This window comes from Convolutriloba macropyga, chromosome 1 (assembly GCF_964194025.1).
Source record: "Convolutriloba macropyga chromosome 1, txConMacr16.3, whole genome shotgun sequence".
Taxonomy (NCBI): Eukaryota; Metazoa; Xenacoelomorpha; order Acoela; family Convolutidae; genus Convolutriloba; species Convolutriloba macropyga.
The window spans coordinates 16398351-16409080 of NC_134468.1; the positions used below are offsets into that span (position 1 = coordinate 16398351).

General features: G+C 32.6%; 1 protein-coding gene across 1 annotated transcript in view; it reads left to right on the top strand.

Annotated features, from left to right (window-relative positions):
- LOC142358632 (uncharacterized) overlaps nucleotides 1-10496 on the top strand; it is an 85767-nt gene extending 75271 nt beyond the window's left edge. Inside the window, exons 7-8 of the mRNA XM_075410134.1 lie at nucleotides 42-192; nucleotides 10198-10496. Coding sequence (XP_075266249.1) covers nucleotides 42-192; nucleotides 10198-10496 — 450 coding nt within the window. The remainder of the gene's footprint in view (nucleotides 1-41; nucleotides 193-10197) is intronic.
- Nucleotides 10497-10730: the final 234 nt, after the last annotated feature.

The following is a 10730-nucleotide window of genomic DNA, read 5'->3' on the forward strand; positions in this document are numbered from 1 at the left end:
TGAGAGAGAGAGAGTGCCAACCTGTTTTGTATCGGTGCTAGAATGACATACCAGTTTTCATTACGAGTGCACCTGCTGTGCACGAATATGAATGGAATCCTTTCACATTTCGCGCTTACAAGGAATATGACACGGACATCTGTTGGGTGCGTCTGGATATCAGATTCTTGGCCTGGGATTTGATAACCTATCAGGAAATAATCAACGCGCAATAAAAGAGTTCTTTTTTTTCACTTCAGAACTTCTTTATTTCATGAAAAATGCAATTAAAGCTAAATCATCGTGTTCACAAAAAGGTAGCACGAATTCTGAAATTTTGAAATTCAATAAGGAAACGATTCTGAAATGATATTTGAAGAAAAACAATTTCTCAAATTCATATAATTGGGATTCAAGAACATGAAAAAAAATTTATTTTCAACAAATTTTCATGACCATAAACCCAATAGTTTTCTTTAGAATCTTGGTTCATTCTCGCATTGTGAATCTTAAGAGTAATTGTTCCGACCCCACTTGTGGGGGGGGGGAGGAACTATATACTCAAATGGGTTTTTTTTGTTCAGTCAATTTTGGCCGATTGATATATTCATCGCAGAGAAATGTGAGTGGTATCATTAAAAAGCTGGTCCAGCGTAGAATTCAAAATTAAAAAGATTTTTTTGATTTTCATTTTTTTCGAGGAGTTATCGAGGATTGAAGTTTCGTGTGAACACGGGATATTTGTTCACTTTTAGTCTGATTTTTCTTCAAATTAAGACATTTTCTATAAAAAATATTATTTTAAACTTGAATTTCTTGACAAAAAATGAACCAAATTTGTGTTCCTCATAGACTAAAGGCGATAAAAAAGACTAGTTCTGGTCTCATAGGGAGCTTCAATATAAAAAAAAATCGAAATCTATTTGAGAGCTCTTTTTTATAAAACTCTTCTACTTTTTTTTGCTTTTTTCAATCACCTAGAGACAAGTCAGTTTTCATATCCAGGTTCCGTTAATTAAAAACCTGTTTTACATTCAAATGAAGCCCAATGAAAAAAAATCGTTTTCAGGGCAGTGCTCATGTTTTTTTTTAAATTCGACTCTGAGTTTTCGTCATTTTAAATGAAATTTTGAATTTCTTTTTGAGGTTTTACTACCTTTATGGAGTCATATGGCACGCAATCATTGACTAACAGTGCAATATGTTCCGTAAAGAGATTTAATTGAGCATATCTAGTGCTTTGAGTGGACAGCTAATGGCTGTTGAAACTTTAAAATCAACTTTTCGCAAAAATTTTCGAACATTAACCAATCATAAACTTACTATCGTGAACTGTAAGTCAGTCTCTGCGACGACAGCACCCTCTTCCATCCTATTATGACCAAATTTGATCTATCTGGCGGTTTTATCTTCTAACTATTAGTAATGACTTCATTGACGCAAGATTTCAAAAGGTTTTAAATTTTTTTTGGATATGTCTGTATCATTGGTTACATTTGAAATCTTTTCACATTATCCTAAAACTGAGAGCTCCTACTGCCTTAAAGAAGACGTTCAGTGGATCACAGATAAATTTTTCAGAGAAAAGCTTATGGTTTCAAATGGCTTCGACCTTTTCTTCTCGCACTTTTCTACTGAATTTTGGTTTTCGCCTGTTTTTGTTGTTGTTTTCAGTCATAAGACTTGTTGTGATGTTTTATTGATGAACTATGCATCACAAACATCCCCATTTTTTTATTGAAGCTTGTTAACTTCGGTTGAAATTTTTTGAAATTAATGGCTGTTAAGAATTTAAAAATAATTTTTCAAATTTTTTTTTGAACGTAAACCAATCGTAAAGTTTTCGTGAACTGTCAGCCAGTCTCAGTATTGACAGAACCCACTTGCTTTTCTACTGAAACTAAGATAAATTTCGTTTGGGGTTTTATCTTCTATTTAATGATCATATGACTGCAATGACACAAGAATTCAAAAATTTTTAAATAAATTTTTGGGTATTTGCTTGTTATTGGTTACTTTTGAACTCTTATCACAATATCCAAATATTATACACATTATCCAAAAATTATTCTAAGCCCATTGGCTTAGAAAAGACATTCAGTGGATCTCAGATAAATTTTTCAGAGAAAAGCTAAGGTTTTAAATGGCTTCGAAATTTTCTTCTCGCACTTTTCTACTGAATTTTGGTTTCCGCCTGTTTTTATTGTTGTTTTCATCGTCTTAATACTTATTGTGATCTCTTATTGATTATCTATGCATGACAAAAAAATTTTTCCTGCCATCGTGTTATTTCTGAGCGTAGTTTTTTACCTCCCTTAAAAGCTTTTGAGTTTAATGACTATTAAGATTTAAAAAAGTTTTTCGAAATTTTTTTTGAACATTAACCGATCCCAAACTTTTTTTCTTGGACTGTCAGTCAGTCTTAGTACTTAATGGTTCCCTTTTTGTTTTCTAGTGCAGCCAAGAAAAATCTGGTTAGCGGTTTTATCTTCTACCTATTAGTTTTAAAACTTCAATGCCACTAATTTTCATATTTTTTATAAAATTTTCTGGTACTTTTTCTTTTTTTTTGATCCTTTTGAAACCTTATCACATTATCCTAAAACTGATAGTTCCCATTGGTTTAGTGAAGACGTTCAACGGATCACATATAAAGTTTTCAGAGAAGAACTTATGATTTAAGTTGCTTCGACACTTTCTTCTGACGATTTTCTACTGAATTTTTGGTTGTTGCCTGTCTTTGTTGTTGTTTTCAGTCTTAAGACTTATTGTGATCTCTTATTGATTATCTGTGCATGACAAACATTGTTTTCCTACCATCATGTCATTTTTGAGCGTAGTTATTGAACTCCGTTAATAGCTTTTAAGTTAAATGGCTCTTAAGACTTAAGAAAATTTTTTTGAACATTATCCGATCCTAAACTTTTATCGAAGTTTGTTAGTCAGTTAATAATAACTTGTTGTATGGCCACATTGACAAAATATTAATGGTAGACAAACTTGTTGTCCCATGGAAGCATCGTTTAGCGTGTTTAGTGGATTCCGTTGAAATAAATGAAATTAATTGCGTTTATACTACGAGTTTTCTCAAAAATTTCGTGGTTCTCAAGTATTTGTTCATATTTGATTTCTTGAAATTATATTGATAAAAAAAGAAATCACATTGCTGTTAAAAATTAATTGAAAATAGAAAAGTTTTTAGTGAAATGTTCATTTTTTAATGCCTTCGACACTTTTCTCGCTCTATTTTTTTCTTGAAATTGCTGTTTTTGCCTGTTTTCGTTCTTTAGTTAGCTGTAAATTGCTGATATGTCTCTTAAGCTTAGAGTTGAGGATTGAAATTTTGACGTTACCCGAATCAATTGGTCAGTTTACAGCCCTTAGTCTTTAAGTTTATTATATACATTATCAAACATTTTTCAAACTTTTCAGTTTTTGTTGTCCTTTTCGTCAAATTGTAACTTATTTTCATCAATGAGAGGTCACATCCAAATTCTCGTGTTTCAACAAATAACAGATCTACTGATATTATTTGTCACCGATGCTTTGTTTGTTGGACAATATGCGTTTTTATGAACGTTTTTTTGAGTAGTCACTTTTTGCGTTTCTAATCTTCTTTCAGAACAATCGCGTAGTAATGCACCAAATGATTTAGAAATCTGGCCCAAAAAAAACTTATTTAATCTTTCAGTATAACTCCTGCAGCTGAATTAGTAGAAAAAAGAATTGAATTAAAAATGCATAATATTCAGATAATAGCTAGTGATTTTAATGGTAGCAATAGTTTGTATTCGCAAATCGTTTCTATTTTTTTAAGTTTTCCTTTGGTTCGTTTCTAAGGCTTAGTCTACCCAAAGACAAAACTTTTTGGTTTTGTAATAATTTTTTAGTTATTTAGCAGAAATTTTTCAGTTAAAAGCAAATGATTTTTAAGACCTTTGAAATTTCTTGGATTAAAAAATAATTATTAACTATTGAGTTTCGCCTCATTGATCGTTCTCTTTGTTGACTTGTAACATAGTCTCATTAAGAAAAGGTTCCATCCGCTGTATATTTAGGAGAAATTAAATTTGAGTAGTTATGGTTTTATCTGAGTGCATTTTGACGTTGTTACTATGTGCTTTTAAATTTAGATATTCAGTTTTTTCCGTGAACTTTTTGTTTTTGCTAATTTTTTGCTTGTTTTTTTTGTCTCGTAATCTCTTTAAGGTCAGATCTCATTAGCGCTGTAATAAGGCATGGCATTGTGTAATTCAATTAGTAGATAGGTCGTGTAACGATTGTTTTAAACCCAAACATCTATTTTTGTCATTTCTTCATTTGGTTGACGATTAAGTCAAAAATTTAGATGAGCTCGGGTCGGCACATCATGTGCGAACGCACATTAACGACCCGCATTGTGTCTAATTGCTCTCAAACGAAGTTTGTAGCAATTATTTGTCCTGTTGGTCGTTCTTATGCGATTTTTCGCTTGACAAAATTTTCGTCTGACCCATTTGACTTTTCATCCTCGAAAACGAGATAAACAGGCAACACCCAGCGGGCAATAAGTTCCATTAGAAGCCCTTAACCGCAAGTTTTTGAGTTCAAAATGTTGCAGTTTCTTGTTTTTTCGACATTTTTTTCAATATTTGTTGGACTACACTGAAAATGAGGCTGGTTAAAGATGATAAAGGTCTTTTGCAAGAAATGAGTACATTTTTTTCGACCCTTTTAAGAACTATATGTTTGGTAAACCAAACCAAAAAAACGCAAACTTATAATAATTTTCACAATTTTTTTCAAGCTTTTCGGAATAAATTTTGTAATTTCATGAGGCGTCAAGGAACCTCTTCTAGGGTTTGATAATACATTACTGCACAGTTTCTTGTGGTAATGGAATGGTTTTCAACATTTAAACATCACGAATTTTAGCGTCTTTTGACAATTTTGACTTTTCAAGTTTTTTGTCATTATTCAAGTTTTGTTAGACCCAAGGGCCAGAAAACATCCTTAAGTGTTTGTTAATAATTTACACAAAATTTTTATTGGCCATGGAAATTTTTCGATACAGCATGCAATTTTTTTCAATTTTTTAATTAATTTTGTCGTTTTAAAAATTTTGTAGCCTCAAGTGCCAAAGAACTTCCTTTAGTGTTTGAAAATAGGTTACTGTATAGTTTCTAGTTTAAGAAATTGTTTTTCAAGACTTATTATTACAAATTTAGAAAATATTTGCATTTTTTTTTCAAGTTCTTTGTAACTGTTTGTCATTTCTAGGTTTCTCCAGGCCCAAGAGCCAGGGAAATTCCTCTAATGTTACTGCATAATTTTTAGATTTAATGGAAAGTTCATCAAGATATTAATATCACATTTTTTTTTTTGAAGTAACAGTTTTTTCAAGTTTTTTATTTATGTTTGACTTATTCTTTTTCCGGCACCAGTGGCCAAGTGATATCCTTTGAGATTTGATGGTAAGCTGCTGCATAGTTTCTAGAGTTAATGGAATGTTTATCAATATTTTAATGACTAAAGTCTTAGCAACTTAAATGTTTTTCAAATGTTGGAAAACTTATCGCCTTGTTCCAAGTTTGTGGATCCTTATGGCTTTAGGGAATTAAAACTTTTAAGGCTTAAAATAAAGATACTAGATAGTCCCTTCAGGCAATGAAATTGCTCTGAAAATATTGATATTGCGAGTTTTAGCAAGAATTGATTAAAATTTGCTGTTTTCAAAATTTTTTCATTACTGGCCAACGAAAATTTTTAAGTCCTGCAGATGGGTTACATGACGGCACTCCAAGGAAAAAACATTTTCAAAACATTTTCTCACTGAGAAAGCTTGAATTTTTTTTCGAATTTTGCACTTTATAGTTTCTTCAATATGATTTATTTACTAACAATGCTAGAAAACTACAAATTGCAGAGCCGAGTCTCATCATGGAAAAAGTCACTAGCTCTCCGTCTCTCTCTCGGTGTTGGTTGGAGTTTTTTTCATTCTTTTTTCCGACCACGTTTCTTCTGTTGCACAATCTCTCTCTCTCTCTCTCTCTCTCTCTCTCTCTCTTTCTCTCTTTCTATATATATATATATATATATATATATATATATATATATATATATATATATATATATATCTCACCTTAACTTTTTTTTTGATGCCGCATTTCAAATGCTGTTATGTGGCGTAATTTTATCATCCGTTACATTAATCTCACGCCCCTTCAATTAAAATAAAGCTAGCTTCACTAAGCCGCAACTAGCTACTGCAGAAGCCGGTCGTTTGAGAGCAAGTCGCCCGACGTTAGTCGGTTATGTTTTCTAGTAATAAATAGAGCAGTTCCCATGGAAAAGCGAGAAAAAATGACGGTTTGTTAAGTTTATGCAAATTAATTTTTAAAGCCGCGGATAGACTTTTAAAGAATGATTTTTTTCACATTGCTTATCATCAAAAACAGACCCAAAATGTTTTCTCCACTATCCAGAAAACAAAAAATGGCAAAATTTTCAAATCCGTTTTTTATGATTTATTTACTAACAGGGATAGAAAACTGGAAGTTGCAGAGTCGAATCCCGTCATGGAAAATATTCCTAATTCTCTCTTCTTCTCTGTCGGTTAGGGTTTCTTTCCTTCTCTATTTCGTTCACGTTTTTTCTCTCTCACTCTATCTCTCTATCTTTCTCTCTCTCTCTCTCTCTCTTTTGGTCGCTGCCGCACTTCAGCTGCGGTTATTTGGCGTAATGTCATCATCTTTGATATTCATTAACAATTAGTTATAGTAGAAATGTTTTAATCATAAATGACTTAACAGGTATTTTTTCAGAAAATCTTTGTTAATTGCTCTCAAATTAATTTGTAGCAAATATATTAATTATTTTTTTCTCTTCTATGCATTTTTCGGTTGGCTGATTTTTCGTCTGACCCATTTGAATTTCGTCATCAGAAACGGGATAAAGAAGGATTAAGCCATTCAATTAATCTAATGCTTGCCTAACTAAACCGTGGCTAGCTACTGCTGAAGCCAACCACTCGCCGGTCGTTTGAGAGCAAGTCGCCCGACGTTAGTCGGTTATGTTTTCTAGTAATAAATAGAACAGTTCCCAAGGACCAGGGAGCAAAAAATAACGGTTTGTTAAATTTATGCAAATCAATTTTTAGAGTCGCGGATAGACTTTTAAAGAATGATTTTTTTCATATTGCTTATCATTAAAAACAGACGCAAAAAGTTTTTTTCCACAATCCAGAAAACAAAAAATGGCCACCATTACTAATCAAATTTAATGAATGTGAGATTTTTAAGGCTGTTGTATTTAGAGAAATCAAATACAACCAGCTTAAACAGCCAAAAAACGCTACTTAGTGCCCAACTTATCACGGCAGATGTATAGCTAATGTTGCAGGTCAACTTTGAATAATTGGGTAACTAAATCTCTATGTTAACAAAGAAGCGAGAAATGTTGCATTCGCATGCAATTAACCGACCTCAAAAAACCGCGTTTTTCGCTTAATTGTACACCAAATGAGCAAATAGTTGTTCACCGAATGTAAAGTTTTCCTAAAAAATGACTTTTTGTTCGAAATTGATTGCTGTATCCATTAAAAAAATCGTTGTATGCTCAAACCATTATACAAATCAAACAATAACACATTAGAGTGGCAATGTGCCAGACAAATGGGTAAGAGACATGGCAAGAAACAATATTCAAAAGAAACAATCATTACTTACTATTAAAAACAATTGTCACCTTTTTTCTTTTATAGAAAAAGAAATTAAATGAAGAACTCTACCATAAGATTAAAAAAACAACCCAAACTGAACTGATTTACATTTAACGAGAAAGAAATGGGACTTGTCTTTAAGGCGAAATCTAACAAGTAGAAAAAAAAACAAAAAAAGGTAAAGTTACAAAATACGTTGATTTTTTTTTGAAACCAATTACAATCAAAGTCATGGGAACCATTGGCTGTCAGCTAAGAGATGGTAGAAGTAGTATTAATGGTGGCATATCTCAAAAACTTCGACTTTCTTTCAAAACATTATTTTTAAAACCCTGAGAAATAACAATCGTTGAGAGACACAATACTAAATTTAATAATTTTCGTCTGCTGAGGACGCTACAGGTCGACATGTTTGTGAAAATAGGTCAAAAGACTACAGATTAACAATGAATGAGTACAGCTAGAACCCGAATTTACAAGTAATTTTACTCACACGGTGATGAAGCCTAAAAACCATATGTGCTCTGATACAAAACTGTGTGCTCATTGTATTTCATTTGCACGTAAGTTCGACCTATCAGCAATTGAGGTTTTGTTTGATACCAACCTTGTTTGTAACAAACCTATTGGAAACAAAAAAGAATAGTTTTTCAAAGAAATATATAGCGTGCCATTAAAATCAGAAATGTTTTGTAACAATGAAGTTCCACAACTAGGGTAAAACAAATTTTGCTCTATTTACAACCCAAAAAAAACTTTCTAAAAATTACTGAAACAGATTTTTGGACCAAAATATCAATGTATCAAAAAGATGTAATGAATTTTTGATACCTATCGAAATATAGTAACCGAAATGCTTTTTAAACCAAATTAAAGTTTTAAATAGTTTCTTTTCTGGGTCGTTCGATATTGAATTAGGCGTTTGATTTGTATGGCTTGGCCACAGGGCTGCAAAAAACGTCAAATAATGGCAAAACTCAATAGATCATTAAAAATTTAAGAAAACGTTTTGTCACAGTTTCAAAAAAAACACAATATTTATTCCTTCGGCCTCATTTGAACATAATTCAATTGAAAGGAGCTTCTATTTAAACGCAAATGAGACCTTTTTTAGAATCTCCAGATTAAAACTTGCCTGTAATTGGGAGAAAAAAATTGCAGATATTATTTAAGAAAAGTTAGACACCAATAAACGTTGAGACCGCAACTTGCGTTGTTATCGCTGCCCGGCTGTTAGAAAACGCAATTGTGCCAAAGTCTTGCGTAGTTGTTGGCAAACCAAATCATAATGAACTATTTGGCAAACCAAATCATAATGAACTAAGAATAAAATACGTCTCTTTTTTGAAAAAATCTGTTCAAATTAGCAAAAAACCGCAAATACGTTTCTTCCAGAAAGTTTTCTAAAAAGCCGGGGGTACAATAAGCCAATACTTAAGCATCTGTAAACGGAGAATGTGTCAGCAGTTTTATGTCTGCACTACCGCTAAAAACTGACAAAGTTTGCCAAATAGGCATACTTTGACGCCATTTTAAAGAAAAAAAGGAAAAACACTGACTTTTCGAAAATTAGGCTGCAAACATAGCCAAAACAGTGGTTTAGACAGTTCTGCAACTCCGTTTTATCTTTAAAAGTTAAACCAATGAGACTGTTGTTAACATTTTGTCAATTTTTGCAAAAAAATGACTTAGATTGAAGCAAGGAATACGAAAAAATTGAACAAAACAACGGAAGCTGGGCTAACGATCACAAAATTTTGAACCTCCGTATGTCCCCGAAAAAAAACCGAAATTCAAAACAATCTTTTTCATTTGAAATTCTAGGCATGACAAGTTTTTTTTATACCATTCAGAAACCGGTACAATGAATATGGACAGATCAAAATAACCAGTTGAGCATGAAGTTCCTCCCCAACGAAAGTGGGTCGGATCAAATACACCGGACTCCGTGGGCTTCTTTTTTTCCATGTGTATATATTCAGTCACTTATGGCAGCTTGATCCCATAAAGTAAGATTGCTAATCCAGAAAATTCCTCAAAAAATTTTAAAAAAACTAATGAATTATATTAATTCAAATTTGACTGCCATTCAGTTTTAAAATACGATCACTTAGTAATGAAATGCTTTGAATAACTTTTACTTGTTTGCTTTGATGCTTAATCTGATCACAATTTAGGCAAATAAACGTATCTGTATCGCTAGAAAAAATTGGTTGCACCTTTTTTTAGATATTAGTTACCTTTAAATTGCTCAAACGTAATAAAAAGATGTGCAATTTTTTTCATCAAATGGGGAAAATATTTTTCTCAGTAATCAGGCTGAACTTAATGAGGCCTGATTTCCATAATTTTCGAAACCGGCGAGCAAAATTAGCCAATTTCAATTTAAGTATACCTCTGCGACGTTATGAAAAACAATGGGAACCCTTAAAAATCGATATTCCCCATAAGTTTTTTGTAATAATTCATCAATTAGTTTAATTTTCAACAGCAATTCAATTATTTAAATTATTTTCTGAAGTTTTTTGCAATGTTTTGCTTCATATACAACGACGAGCTGTCTGAGAAACCTAATCATTGGTTCACATTTGTCATTTTTATTCTCTCGCCTCTGGTGTTGTGTTGTCAAACGCAGTTCTTCTTCGCATTGGATGGATATCTGGACATAGTACACTTCCTGGCACTCCTCATTCCTCTGTTATCGGCAGCTGGTGCCAGGAAAGAGTTGAAGAAACTCATGTGTGGCTTTTACGAAAAAGAGGAATACGAGTCCAGATCAATTGGAACGGTTTCCTTAAAGACACCATATGTGTTCTAAGCACCCGGGTTGGAGTCCCAGTGAATCTCATCGATGGATCATAGTAACTTCATAAAAACTCCATCGATGGTTCGTCGATGGTTCATTACCACTTTTTCTCTGATCACACGGGCCGAGGTGTCCACCCCTAGTCCACCGTTATTAAGCGAGATTAAGGGTATAAAGCCTTTTCCACTCTTAAATAAGAGGGAAAAGTTCATCGATGAGGAAAAGCACTGATTCTTACTCTGCAGA